Below are 15,954 nucleotides of genomic sequence, written 5' to 3'. Positions count from 1 at the left end.
AAGGGCAAATTATTCTTGTTGCATACGAGACGATTACGAGTCTCGCCCTAATAGGGATTGCGTTGCTCTCTCTGCAGGGGGTTTTGTCTGATAATAGCTTAGGAGCACGGGGCTCTGACCTCACCTTAAGAGCAGATGTTACCTTGCATTGATCCCTCGTTAGGCTCCTCAGAAGAATGACCTTTGAGAAACAATTGCCGCCAATTAGACACGCTTTTGAGGCCAACCGCCCATGTATAATTATTGCATTAATAAAAATTTTGTAGCACACTAGGTAACATAGTAGGGCACTTATCAATCCTCTCTAATACTGTCGCTATATATAAAAGGGGCCATAATCATGTCCATAATCAGGGGCAAACAAATGTTATCTATATGTATATTATCTATTTAGTATTTATTTTAATTTGTTTGTTTATTTGTCAGGGGCAAGATACAAAAATAAATTATCTCAATAATGAGAGGAGATGCTTTGTACCAGATCTCCATCTGCAGTCCCAGGGCAGGTTGATATATATATATTTTTTGACAAATACATTTGTACAAATACAAATGCAGTATAATAAAAGTCTGTTACGTCGAGTTTGTTGGAAGTCATCAGGCCCAGGATTTGGGTGAACGTCCCCACATAGTAGAAGGATGGTGCAGAGAAAGGTAAGCAACCTCCAGTTTCTGGGAGAATCATAGTGGCTCTGCTGCTGAAGGGGAAATGCTCTCCCATTTCCGAGTACTGTAGCGTACATGGTGTATTAGCTCCAGGAATCAAGAGGTACAGCTAGCCCACTCGGAAGCTCAGTGTGTCGAGATGAATGCATACAGGCAGCAGACCAGTTGCCCCATAGAGGCAGGACGTTAATAAAGTAAGATGAGGATTACAGAGTGAGATAAAAAGATTTTATATTTTTCACGTAAAATGTCCGTGATGACAGTTTTTCACTTTGAAGAACAGCTGGTTTCGAAGTGTGTTTTAGGAACGGTGAGACAACAGCACCTGCCAGGCCGTGACAAACACCTGCCGCCATCTTAATGAGATGTTCATGAAAAACATTAGAATCAGCATATATAATTTTTACTAACTTTTTACATATGGGCGTGCTTGAGACGAGTCAACGTGCCATAGTTAAAAGTTTTTTCTCTACGAGCATCCCCCAAGTCCCAAAGGGGCTTAGTCTCGTTGTGCACACCACCCTGCTGAAAATAACAGCCCAAGGTATGTTTTTAACTGCTTGACCAGTTCACTCCAGCTCCCAGATCAACATGGTTAAAGCTTCAACAGCTGGTCTACTGCAAGCTCAGACAAGCTACTAGCACTAGCTGGTTGACCAGCTCATACTCAGCTAGACCAGCTTCATGACCAGCTTGGCCATGCTCGTTGACCAGCTCATACCCAGCTAGACCAGTTCAATTTTCAAGCTTGTGTCGAAAAGCATGTGTCGTCGCATCTGCTATTGTACTGTATATATCTTTTCTTTATTTTACTCATGTATTTTTTAAACATTTACTTGTCTTTGAAAGTGTCGTGATGGGAGAGGTGTCTGGAGGGCCCCACTTTCGCTGCTGAACAGAGGCGGGGAGTATCAATGCATGGCTCTGGGATTTTGCTCACTTGCTACAGTTAGCTATCTCTTCCCCTTCTGTGGTGTGTGGAATGGGACCAGCTTGAACAGCTGGCTCTGTTGGCAATGTCCCTTTCATTGAGACACATGAACACCAAGCGAAGTTCAGACATCCCAGCAATACTATTACTGTCATAAAACTGCCTTTATGCTTTAAGCTTTAAGCTTTTTTATGTTTTCAATTTCTTTTTATATGTTATTAATTTATGTGTAGTGGCATTTTCTGGTCACAAACAAGATGGTGTTTTCAGGCAGGGAGTAATGAGCAGGAACTGAATCTAACCCCATTCAGTCCCCCCAGGTCTGAGATTTTACTCTGAGTGAAACAGTCTATAGTATGTGTGATATTGTGTGTGTGTGTGTGTGTGTGTATGTCAACCTGGCCTGTCAGTAGCCTCGACAAGTCATAGATGCATGAATACAGACAGATGCATGCACACATGCAGGCAGAAACACACACACACTGCTGGTGACTGGGAAAAAACAGACTGACTCTTCCCAGGGCATGACTCACCCTCCCCCAATGAGCACAGAGACCCATAATCCCCCTCTGCCCTATTTCCCGCACCATTTCTTTTTCCTCCATTTCACGACTATTTCACTACATTTCTGAGCCGCCATCCTTGCTAGCAGTGTTGCTGGTGGTGTTTTATTATTATTCTCTTATATTTACATATTATTATTATCATATTTTATTATTCCCGGCAGATTCTGTTACATAATTTCGTTTGAATGCATATTATATAGTACATTATGGCCAAATTATATTTAATCAGTAGCTTATAGAATTTATTTTCTTTTTACCAAAAGCAATTCTGGTCAGGTGCTTTGCTCAAGAGTACAACAGCAGTGTCCCATTCATGATTCAAACCCACAGCACTTGAAATGAGTTTACAGACCAACAGAGTCTTCTGAGCTCACCTTTGACCATTTTCTGAGTGCTAATAACAACTGTGAGTTATGCGATTCATTTTTGTGAATTATGTGATTCGCTTTTGTGAATCATGTGATTCATTTTTTTGTCTCACTGCAGCCAAGTCTACTTCCTGGATGCTCTTAGCTTTTTTTAGGTTGCACACTATGTTTACACCCCCAACATTGAGATGCTGATTCACTACCCCACAAAGTACTGGTGGTTTTTCACGCTAGGTGTGTCTCTCACAAAATGGTGGTGGTAACCGGTAGGTGCCCTGGGAGTCAGAAGAAGAGGATAATGCAGTGGGGAACCTGAGCCCATAGTTCTTTTGTTATTTCCGGAAGTGCCAAAGCTCCCAGACAAAGAACCATTATTCCTGACGAAGAACCCTTGAACTAGATAGTGTTCTTGTATGGCAGCGCTACTCAACTCCACGTCCTGCGGGCTGCAGTGTCTACAGGTATTTTCTCCTACCGTGCGCTACACCACCTGATTTCATAAATTATTTTACTTGCCTGGTTTGTGTAATAAGTTAATTAGTGTAATCAGGTGGTGTAGCGCACAGTTGAAGCAAAGACAGACACTGTGGTCTGCAGGACACAGAGTTGAGTAGCGCTGTTCTATGGAATCAAAGGGTTCCTTGTGCACCATGATACCCATCTGTGCATCAGTAATATTCCTGTAATAAGCTACGTATATGGGAATTTTAAGGAATTTTCAGCTTCAGCTCAATATCCTAACTTTGCCAAAAAAACACCCAAAGGGCTGCGAGCGAAATGATGCTGACATGTGACAGAGATGTCTCTGTGCTTCATGACCACAACAGCAGTCCTCTTTGGCTATAAGGCTTTAGGTGTCACTGTACCCTTGTTTTTGAATGATTTGCATTGGCCAAATTATGGAGGCAGTTCTTTACCAGCTTGAGCTCAGCTTTTTCCCCTGTGAGTTTTTTCTCTTTTTTTTTTCCAGCCAGTCCTGATAAATGTGGTGGATGCTGTTATTCTTATAGTTTTCCTACAGAGATAACAAGAGTGTATACTGTGGACATAATTATTGTCTTGTGGCGTTTAATCGCATACTTTTTTTACTGCAGAAATATGCTTCATTTTCCGTCCATGTGAAAGATTGCTTCTCCTCATTATCCCCTACAAATCTTTATCTCTTCCAATGAAAATGTCCTGCATAAGCAGCATTGAGCAACATATGCACATTAATACACTGTTAAATATAATGCTTATAATTATACATATTAGAATATAAGTTTTTAAAATGACTATACATAAATACTGGCATTTAAATACACATGCACTGCATTAAATACATTAGATGCACTGCATTTTGGATACATAAAGTATACAGTACTGTTTATCACATTATATAAGATGAAGATTCCGGATAGTCACTGTGTGTAGAAGGCAAGCATTGCTGGCTAATGTAGGCCATGGTGCCTGGAGATAGCAGCTGGGAACCTCAGGCTAACTGAGTCTAAAATATTTCTACAAACAGTGATCGCACTACCGCCACTCCGAAGTTAAGAATGCCACTGGGGCTGTCCTGGAACCTTGTCTAAGTCTTTTCCGGGAGCTGAAGACATCCCCTCGCAATTCCCCAGTCCTATCCGCTCTGCGATTGTGAGCTTAGCTTTTTATATTCAGGTGATGAGATGGACAGCTTTAACTTTACAGGTTATAGCAGGGATCATCAACCCCCTGAATCCAAATCCAGTCATTTTCACACCTGACTCTCAGGAACAGTAAAGGGAGGGAGGAAACCCAGCGGTTCTCGGCGCCCTCGAAGACTGTGAGTTGCTGATCCCTGGGTTATAGCATTGTAGGTTAGCCTTCCTCTCGCTGTTTGATGGATTTTGGGAGGGGAAGGACGGCTTGACGAGGCGGGGCAGGGAAGCAGAACAGGAGGCTCACGCTGGCAGATGGCTAAGCCCATCCTGTACCTTCCAGCTGATGGATTCAGAGCCCCTCAGGAAAGGCATTGCCTGGCACCAGCCCATGGCTAGAGGCCAGGTCCACCAGAGAAACAGCTGTTGCTGCTGGTAATGCACTGGTGCATGCTGGGAATTTCAACCAGTACCCTGAGAGAAGAAGCACAGAAGTGCCGATCACGGCAGGATGTGTGTGCAACAATACAAAAAGCATATCATTGTGAAAGAAGAGCTGACTATGACTTTTTAAAATAGCTGTGACCAGCTTCATGCACCCAATTTATCTGACCTTTATTTCTGAAGTTATACAGTTATAAGGCTGCTGTTTCGCCTAGACAGGAGCTGCTGGTTTTCTTTGTTACTCAGCACTTTAATTAATTAAAGAGAATGATTTCATGGTTAACCCACCCCACCAGTTTTTGTTTTTTTTTGTTTGAATTGCGTGCTTCAGAGAAACCAAAGACCAACAGTCTCTGTGGTTCTCCAGGACCTGGGTTAGGGTTAGTTTTTTAATTAACTATCCAATTCCCACTGTAATTTGTAATGTCCGATTATATGCTGCTGCCACATTCCCACTGCTTTTATCGGGGACTGTAGACATCCACAGAGCTGTTCCGACACACGTGATGTTGCCAGCTGCTTTTTATACATTGCAGACTACAGCTAAGCATATGCGGCTTTGACATGAAGGTTTTTATTATTAAGGGAGAAAAAAAATCCAAACCTACATGGCCCTTGGGCCACCCTTAGCAGCAACAACTGCAATGAAGCGTTTGCGATAACTTGCAATGAGTCTCTTACAGCGCTGTGGAGGAATTTTGACCCACTCATCTTTGCAGAATTGTTGTAATTCAGCCACATTGGAGGGTTTTTGAGCATGAACCGCCTTTTTAAGGTCATGCCACAGCATCTCAATAGGATTCAGGTCAGGACTTTGACTAGGCCACTCCAAAGTCTTCATTTTGATTTTCTTCAGCCATTTAGAGGTGGACTTGCTGGTGTGTTTTGGATCATTGTCCTGCTGCAGAACCCAAGTTCGTTTCAGCTTGAGGTCTCGAACAGATGGCTGGACATTCTCCTTCAGGATTTTTTGGTAGACAGCAGAATTCATGGTTCCATTTATCACAGCAAGTCTTCCAGGTCCTGAAGCAGCAAAACAGCCCCAGACCATCACACTACCACCACCATATTTTACTGTTGGTATGATGTTCTTTTTCTGAAATGCGGTGTTACTTTTACGCCAGATGTAATGGGACACACACCTTCCAAAAAGTTTTGTCTCGTCAGACCACAGAGTATTTTCCCAAAAGTCTTGGGGATCATCAAGATGTTTTCTGGCAAAATTGAGACGAGCCTTAATGTTCTTTTCACTCAGCAGTGATTTTCGTCTTGGAACTCTGCCATGCAGGCTATTTTTGCCCAGTCTCTTTCTTATGGTGGAGTCATGAACACTGACCTTAACTGAGGCAAGTGAGGCCTGCAGTTCTTTGGATGTTGTTGTGGGGTCTTTTGTGACCTCTTGGATGAGTCGTCGCTGCGCTCTTGGGGTAATTTTGGTCGGCCGGCCACTCCTGAGAAGGTTCACCACTGTTCCATGTTTTCGCCATTTGTGGATAATGGCTCTCACTGTGGTTCGCTGGAGTCCCAAAGCTTTAGAAATGGCTTTATAACCTTTTCCAGACTGATAGATCTCAGTTACTTTCTTTCTCATTTGTTCCTGAATTTCTTTATTTTACATTGCCTGTGCTATACCTCAGCCTCCAATCTCTGACTGAGAATAACTGTTATCATGCAAACTGCATGTGTGTAGGCCACAGCAACTCAGAGGAAGCAGTCTTCCAGTTTGAAGCATACAGTATCTGTGCTGCACTGCACGTAGTGGACTGACAGGGATTACCCAGAGACACATTCAAATATAGAAACCATTGTGTTCTTCATAAATCCACTACATATGATACAAAATTATTCATGAATAAAGCACAAAAAGAAATATAGATTGCAATGGTGTCTTGTTCTGTCTGGGGGAAAGCATAGAAACATTTCTCCAATGTGAAAAATATATCTCATTCAACCATACCCTAGCCAAGTTAAGTTAAAAGTGGCAAACAGTTTAAACAAAAGTTTTAAGAGGAATAAACCAAAAATGAACCCTCACCATGTCAGAGTTGAATACTTAGTAGAATTGGAATTCTCCTTTTGAAAGCATAACTCAAAGTTTCAAAGTTTGTCACTGGTGGTAGCCTTTTCAAATGGGCTTTACCCTTACAAAGGCTTTTTGAGCCTGAACATGCAGGTCATTGGCAGTTTTTTAAGTGTTCTAAGCCCCCCTAATGAACTGCTTTTTATCTTCAACTCCCTGTGTGAGCGCCTTGATCTTCTCACTTCTCCTTGTAGAGGCTTTCAAGCATGTAAGGTGTGAAAAATAGTTGATAGTCACACAAAACCTTTGAACTAAAATACATAGCTAAATTTTAAGCAGAATAGAATTAAATGTTGAAAACATACCAAGATATTTAAATAACAAAACAATGCACCTCCCCTCCAAATGAGATTACAAGATTTGTACCATTTAGGGGTCAGGTTTGTTTCTGTTCACTTAGATATTAATTGTAAAATTAATTTGACCAGGGGTGCCCACATTTCTGCACACTACTGTATTTTTTCTCAATTTATCAATTATCTTCCATACATGAATATATCCATACATCCATTAGGCAGTAATTCTTTTTTATACTGCCATTTCTGAACCAAGAAGTAGAGCAGAGCTTAAGAGCACATAATGGGGTGTTTTTTTCAAGGCAAGTCACCTTTTATTCTTTTATTTGCTTAATGCAATTAATCCTGTACGATGGTTTGATAATAAAAAATATATATTGTAGTTAAGAGTTTTAAACAAGTGTGTTAAATGGGGTCAGAAATACACAGTTTTTTGTTATTTTGTAGTTAACTAAATTTCTTTTCAATTTGACAGCCAATTCTGAAATAAACAACCTGACAAAAACACATCTAGGGACCGAGATGGTGTGGACGAGTGGAAAACAATAAAGCAGCTATCAATATAATCATGGTTTTAATCAGCTGTGTGGAGATTTGCAGTCAGGTGCGGGTTTCAAGGTCATTTCAATCGCTCCTGGAGATGGGTAACATCCATCTACAGTGACAGTCGCTTCCTCTGGACTGGCAAGTACAGTATGTAAAACTTCACCTCTGCATGCTTATTTGGCCCTCGCTGTCATAACAATTAAAGGTTTCGAATTTCTGCTCGTCATATATCTTGCATTATCATAATTAGACACAGGGGTGGGAGGGTAACAATAACATACGATGCAAGCAGTGGGTGATAAGCAAAATTTACTTGAAATGAATAAGTCTGTGAAGGGATCGATACTGCATTTTCGTGGGGAGGTAGAGATGGCTTGCTTTATAGAGTTGTAACGGCCCATATTTTGATTACAAAGCTGCCTGAGCTAGCAGACAGCTCTTGGAAAATGATAGTAAAGACCACCAATTACATCTCAAAGTTGAGATGGTGACCACTGGTCATTTTCAATCGCTCTTTCTTTTGTAATTTCCATTACCCTTATCCCCGTTATCGACCCTGTGTGTGCTCACATCTTCTGTTTAATTATCAGACCACCTCGCAATTATAGAAATGTTCATGGCTTCAGTCAAAATGCACATAGAATACTTATACCTTTTAAAAGCAGGCGTATCTCCCTTTTTCTAGAATGGGTAGTTGTATTATGTACTGTATTATGAGTTCATGTGCTGCAGTTGAACATGGGAGCAAGAGCTTCAGCACTTTTCTCAAACTCGCACCTGAATTAATGATAAACTTCTCCAGCTTTTGACTTTCTGGGCTCTCTGATTTAGCAAGCGCCTGGAGTATCTCTCAGTCCTGATATTTTCAAGGCATGCATTGATTTGGCTTTGACAGCATCGCATTTCAGTATGTGAACAGCTAGCATGACTTGAGAAAACAGTAATTCTGACTCCTCTACAACCTAAATTAGTTGACAGACACCATAAAGTCATTAGGTCTTATAACATAAACATCATACATGACTGGAGTGTCCATTATGGCCTGTGAGCATTTCCTTTTTCTAGTCCCAGCTGGAGATTCTCTGTGTGGAGTTTGTATGCTTTCCTCCTGTCCATATGGATTTTGCCTGGGTTTCTCCCAGCTTCCTCTCACAGTCCAAAGAGATGCAGGTTAGGCTAATCTCCAATAAAAGTCTGAATTCCCAGTAGCTATGAGTGTGTGACTGAATGGTGTATGTGCCCTGCAATGGACCTGTATTCCTGCCTTTCACCCAATGCATGCTGGGATAGGCTCCAGCAATCTTGCAACCCTGACCAGGAATAATGGGGTTAGATAATGGATGGAGGGATGTTCTCTGAAAAGAGACTAGAAACAAGTTTTTCCTGTTTCGTTTGACTGAACAGCAATCATCACCAACTTTCTTTATCTGCCAATGTTAGCACTTGTTGATAAGACTCTGATTAAGCCCCTAGTATATTGTGTCCTAGTTTAGAAACATCCTGATGAAATTATGCAGTATTTTATTATTTTTTTGGCAGTCATCATTATCCAGCATGATTTACACTCCATAGCTGAAGATGTTGAATACAGCTATGCGTTTCATGGACATATTTTAGGTCAAGAGCCCAGCAGCTAAAACATCAGTGCGTCACCTGGTGATCAAACCAACAACCTCTCTATCTCTGTATGTCTCTCCATTTTTTTTAACTATGCTTTTTTTTGTGTGATTGTGGTGTTTGTTATGTTTCTTAGGGTTCCATGTGTAAGAGTATTAAATTATTAATATCTGGCATTATCACTCAGGGCTGGTCAGCTTGCTGGCTTCCTCTGGTATTGTGGCAAAATGTGGCTGTAAAGTAATTTAACCCAGGAGCATGCACCATTAACCCCCACTATCTCCGCACCCATACGGGCAGGAGCCTGTGGGGGAAGACTCAGGCCTCCAGCCGTAAAACTCGTTACGGGGCAACATCCTTTACGGCACGGGAAGGTTTCAGAGGGCACGGCCTGATAGGCCCTGACCTTCTCCTGAACCCCCCTTTATTGCTCTCTCCCTCTTTACTCAGTCACTAAATGATGTGTCCAGCATTGGATGTTTCATGACAAAGTCAGTTTAGATAATATTCATGTTTGGTATTATTATTGTTTCAGTGCGACTGGTGCAATGGTTTTATTTCTGCAACTGCAAACCCTGGACATCATAACCAACCAGGAGAAACTGTGTGGAGCTCTGCCCCAGTGAAAGCCATGTGCCTCAACCCCCCTGCGTTTCCTGGGGAGGCGTGGCTCCAAATTACAGATGGGTGACCCATTTTTAGGGTTAACTTCAAAGGCCAGATTTTGGATTTAAGGACAGTAAACTAAGTAATCTGGGAGAATGCAATCAGCCTCCCGTGCACACAGTGCACGTAATCTCTACGTACAGGGTGTCTGTAGCCAGACTCCCGTATGTAGCTTTTATTACCAGGTTTTATTAATTAGACTCCGTAATTTGGTTTCCGTTGTAATGTTTTTTGATTTGGAACTAGTGTGTAATTACGTATGTAACCTGCCTGATAAAATAAAATTGTTAAAACTTGATCTGTGTGGTTTCACTTACTGACACTCAAAGTTATACAGGGAATGCTTGGTTTGCCCCCTCAAACTGGTCGAGGGAGGATGAATATTTACGCTTAATGTATCACGGCGTATAGCACCCATAGACCTATGATGGTAAATCCCTCGCCTCCGCGTGGTAGTTCATTCATGTCGAGCACAGCTGTAGCTAGGTTGGTCTGCTTGGGTCCCTAGGCTGTAAACAGATATACCCAAGAGTAGCTATTCCTGCGACCTCTGTGATGACTACAGATATCTAGTCAGTTTGTGAGACATGCACATAACGCGCGATGTGACATGCGGCGGTACCAGCAGAGGACTGTTCGGAGAGTTAATCTCAGTACAGGATTCCTATAGCGATCAAGTCAAAATTATCAATAAGAAATCTGCCTAATGTGGATAACTAATAAATTATTATTCTAAAATGGAGTCAGATAAACAAAGGTGAATATATTGGCCCTATTGTGGAGATTCTTGGTCAGCCCGGACCAGTAAAGAGCAGAAGGCAGAGTGGTACTCCTGTCTTTGTATCATGGTTTATTTATTGGCTGATCTAGACTCTCCTCATAGGGGCCACTAATTTTTAACCCTACTAGTATTCTTTCAGCAACACCAGAAGGATGAGCACGCTGATACCTTCAGCCCTCGCTAAATTCCGTCGTTGGGTTAGCTTGGGGTTTTACACATGTAATGCGTATTTGTGATAATATTGTGAACATATAGGTCTCATTTATTTATCCTTTTTGTTCTGTGCAATAAAGGAGTAAAAAGTAAAAGAAAATCTCTATCTCGCCCCATTTGCCTGAGTGTAAAAAAAAAAAAGACAATCTCCTGGTCCAGCGCTTCCCCCAGCTTCTCTGTTGATTTGCTGTCAAATCTTTTGGATTATCTGTAATCCCCCGAGCTACAAAATCTCTGTTGACAGCTGTGTTCTCAAACCCAGCTGCTGTTTTCTGAATGCTGGGTACACTATCCACACAAACCCGGAAAGACGTTTTTATTTTATTTTTTTTAAATAGAGATAGAGAGAAAAGCCTTCAATTTTCCACTTCAATGAATTTCAATTTACAATTCTGCTCCCTTTGTATTTTTTGTGGTATTTAACACAACGGCTGTGAAAATGTCTCAATTTATGTTTATTTTTCTAGTGCGCGTTGGCTGCGTGAATAGGCCTGCAGGCTCAAGGTTTTTGTCCCATTCTATTTTAGGCAGACTGCTTTTGAGAAAAGTAGCTGTTTTATTTCTAATCTCAAAATGAACTACATGAAAACAGCCACTTTCAGTACTTTTTTTGCATAATGCTTATGGAATGATCTTCCAATGCTTTTATCATTATGGAGGCTAATGTACACCATTAATTTAGAAAAAGGGGACTGCTAAAAAGGGGACTGCTAAGTATTATTATGAAATAATTTCTATCCTTGCATTTCCTAATGGTACAGAAATGGCATTGTGCACGTGTGTGCGTGCACAAATATCCATGCGTATGCAAGGCCATGATGAACACAGGAATTTCCACTCGCATATTGAAAACGTGTTTCTCAAAAAACGACTACGTACCTCTCGCACAACCAATTTTCTCCCTCGCAAATATGTGGTTTCTGATAGTGCAGATAGGCTGCAGAGGCAGGCTCCAGAAGGTCTATAATTATTTCTACGATCTGCATCCTACAGTCGTAGGCTATACTTTCATTATTTTTAAAACATTTACTTCTGGAAAATACAAAGAAAGTGCATTTTATATAGCCTCTACTCGATTTTGTTCAGTACTTCAGGCATATCTTTTTTGTGAGGGTTGACAGCACGAGCAACCGTTTTCTTGGGGTTTTTAGGCAGTGGTATAAGCACCTTCTGTCCAGATGTATCCGTAAAGCACCAATGTATTGTAAAAACTTGATTCAGTTTCCCGAGCCCAACAGTCAAGTGAAATTTCTACACACTACTTGGTCTCCCAGAAGTCTTTTGTGCAATTGGTAGTTTACAAATTCCCATCAATGCACTGATTGAGAACGCACGTACGTTTGTGTATAGAAATAGGTAGGCTAAGAAACCCCGAGCCATGACATACCCAAAAAGATTATAGAGACTACATACAATTGTGGGGGAAAAAATAAGTTTATTCACAGAATTCAATGGGGAATATTGTTGTAAAAAATATATAATTCCTTATTAATGTAATTGCGTTTTTGCCTTTATACCATTTATATTAACTAGTAGGAGCATGGGGGCAGGTGGTGGGGATCAGAATGGAGATATTTAGACTCCATTTAATAAAATGTGATCTTGTTTACAAGAAGGAGCATCACACATTCAACTTTGAACTTAACAGGGGCCGTTTTGTTTGCTTCTTTCAATGGCATGGTGCAGGTGGTGTACAAGAACAATGACATCAGGCTGGAGCTTTCCCGGCTGGCTCGGATCGTGGACCCCAAGATGAAGATCCAGGGCGACGTGGTGTTCAAGTGCGAGAACGTGGCCACCCTGGACCCCATTTCCTTTGAGACGCCAGAGGCCTACATCAGCCTGCCCAAGTGGAACACAAAACGCATGGGCTCCATCTCCTTCGACTTCCGCACCTCAGAGCCCAATGGCCTAATACTTTTCACCCACGGTAAGCCCCAGGAAGCCAAAGGCCTACGCAGCCAGAGGAACACCAAGGTGGACTTCTTCGCCGTGGAGCTCCTGGACGGCAGCCTCTACCTTCTGCTGGACATGGGCTCAGGCACCATCAAGGTGAAGGCCACGCTGACCAAGGTGAACGACGGGGCCTGGTACCACGTGGACGTCCAGAGGGATGGGAGATCAGGTTAGGGGCATTCTATACTCACCACCAACCACCAATTTCTGTTAATCACAGTCAAAGGCTACAGTGCACCAGACCTGGGTGAAATGCGTACCTGTTTTGGATTCAAATACTTTTCTACACTTACTGAGCTTGTCTGGTGCAATACTCTCAAATTGCACCAGGCAAAAGTATTGAATCTAAAACAATTATGTATTTGACCCAGGTTTGTTTTTTATTGAGTTTTTTACTGTCACTAGCATGAACAGTTATTGAGTATATTAGCCTAAGGAAGCCCTGGTCCCTGAGTTACATATTTTTTATATTTTCAGTTGATTTTTTTACATTTTGGCCTCAAACTACATGACTGCATTCATTTTTCAGGTTAGTGAAATCTGGTGAGGATGGGCTGCAGGCACTTCACAATTAAAGCTCTTGATAATGTAGGGGATATGCCGCTTCACGATGTGTAGAATTGCGAGAATGCGTGATCAGGACATCTCCGTCTTAATAATGCTCACATATGGCGCCAATTATATGGTGTAGCAGTATAACTGGAAAAAGTAATCAGTCTCATAAAATTAGTATAATTGAAAATATGGATGAACAATGTAAAGAATAATTCAAGTTACAAATATTAATAGTCAAATATAATAAATAACCAGTAGGTTGGGAGTGATTTTGCTCAGTTCTCATGTTCATGTGACATCAAAACACACACCAGGTTCAATAAAATAAATGTATTAAACTTACAAATGCAGAACATACATGGGTTAAGCTAAAGGAAGAAGCAAAGAAAAAGTATTGTTGTGTGTACTTGTGCATACATGCATGTAAACACACGTGTTCCTTGAACAAAGGAAAGGAAAGTAAATGTAGCTAGGGTAGGCCCGCATGGCAGAATAAACTAATGCTACAGGTCTTACTTGACAAAGAGTGATGCGTAGCTTCAACTCAAAGCAATACAAGAAACAATTAGTGGGTTATTCACGACTACCAGCTACATTAGTGAAGAGGAAGTGTTAAAGTTAACTGTGAAGTGTGAGAGAGGCTACGTGTGTTTAACTCTATACATATGTTTGAGCCGATTCACAGAAGTATACCTAATCATCAGAATGCATTGAAATGATCAAAAACGAATACAAATAGAAACACACAGATTCACAAGTATTTCGGTTAAGACTATGCTAGCCCTGAGGATCAGGGAAATGCACGCAAGCATGGGTCTTTCTGTGTGCGATCTGGTCCAATCCGTCTTTGTAAGAGGTCTTTCGTTGGTTCCAAAAGTTTGTTTGGCGGTGCTCACATAAAAGTTTGTTTTCTGCCGTTTCTAGTGCTCAGCTGATGCAGCAATGTGCATGCACCAGGTTCCACTTTAGTTAAAATAGGCATATAGATTTAATTATGCCTGTGGTTCCTCGTCATTGTGGGAAGCTCAGCCTCTATCTGAGCATCGGGAGCAGGAGGGCGAGACATAGTTGGAGAAGAGTGAAGAGAGAGCAAAGAGCAAAGAGACTGGACAATACGATTTATCTAGGTCGTATACTGTAAAAGTGTATTGCCTCTGGCATTACAGTATTGGTTTAACTGTAGCTAGATGTCACGTTGGGGCAGTGCTGTAAGTGTCACTGAAGTGTCCTGTGGAATCATGGGAAGTATAGTCCCATGGTCCCTACAATAATCAGTCAAACTTGAATCGAACAAAAGTATAAAATGTCTTTGTCACTACAGGATTATGCAGTGGCTTTCAGCAGATAGGACAAACGTGTCAAGGACCAATTTACTCAGAGTAATTAACTTGAAGCAGGGGGAAGTGTGCTCACACTTAGTAATACACCCTGTGCAGAAGAATACGTCAGACAAATATATGGGATTAGTCCTTAAACTGTACGTTTTTTATAAAGCCCAGTCTACATCAAACAGCCGACTTGACACAAGGCAAGACAAGATGAAACATTAGGGTTTTAGAATGTTTTTTGAAGAAAGTCTTAGCAGGGTGTACCGTCCAGTTTTAGAATGTATGCTCTTGTCAGCTTGCATTTCCGAAACTGACCATGTCAAATCTTGTTTCAAGTTGACTGTTTGTTGTAGACTGGTTTTTAGAACTTAGAACTTTAGAACTTAACCAATAATGAATAACAACTGATGGTAACAAAAAATGGTGGAATTGTGGACAGCAGAGCGAGAGGAGGCTTTCATCAAGCTCATAATATGTTGCCAAAAAAACGTTCTGAGATTTCTCCTATCTCGTCTTGTCTCGTCTCATCTCAAGTCTGCTGTATGATGTATACTGGACTTAAAGTAACCATAGCTAAATTAACATAGAGCATTATCTAGCAGGCATACAATTCACTGCTGACTGATGTGATTGCTAGCCTCAAATCTAGGAACTTAATGCAGGTTTGCCTAACCGTGTTCCTGGAGATGCTATAATATCCAGTATGTTTGATTTTGCACACCTAGTACTACTATTTAGCTCTCTATGTGATGTGATCTGTAGACGTTGAATGAGGTGTGCTTTGTTAGGACTGAGATGAAAACCTTCAAGGCATAAATCTCCTGGAACAAGATTGGGCAGCTCTGACTTGCATATATCCTGACAGAATGCTATTGCAAAATAACTTTCTCCCATACGTAACATGGAACTTGAGCAGGTCATGCTAAAAGTCAGGAGGTATATGGACTTGATTCTGAGAGCTGCTGATGTTCATGTGACACTTTATCTTGCCACTGACCTCTCAAAAACAACTATTTGTCTGTTTATGTATACCTAGTGTAGGTTTTGAGCAGAACTTATAGCCTCGTAGTTTTCATGAATCTATAACAACTTTAAGCATCTCAGCATTTTTAAGCATTGTGATTGTTCCAGTCTCAGTAATCAAAATACATATATTCCAGGGCTCCAAATATAAGCACTAGAACAGATACAGTATTGCTACATTTACACAGCACAGATGCCATTTTAAGCTTAGTTGTAGCTGAACTTGCTTTTAAGATATGCAAATGCAAATCTATCATTAACATTGATACTATATCACAAGGAAACATCTGCTAGTAGGCTTT

General features: G+C 41.2%; 1 protein-coding gene across 1 annotated transcript in view; it reads left to right on the top strand.

The window, feature by feature from the left end:
• Window positions 1–15,954, top strand: part of LOC133128076 (neurexin-3a-like) — a 396,336-nt gene that overhangs the window by 110,178 nt on the left and 270,204 nt on the right. The window contains exon 9 of the mRNA XM_061241322.1: window positions 12,477–12,915. Coding sequence (XP_061097306.1) covers window positions 12,477–12,915 — 439 coding nt within the window. The remainder of the gene's footprint in view (window positions 1–12,476; window positions 12,916–15,954) is intronic.

The sequence above is a fragment of the Conger conger genome, chromosome 5 (assembly GCF_963514075.1).
Source record: "Conger conger chromosome 5, fConCon1.1, whole genome shotgun sequence".
NCBI lineage: Eukaryota > Metazoa > Chordata > Actinopteri > Anguilliformes > Congridae > Conger > Conger conger.
This window is presented reverse-complemented; position numbering and strand designations above follow the sequence as displayed.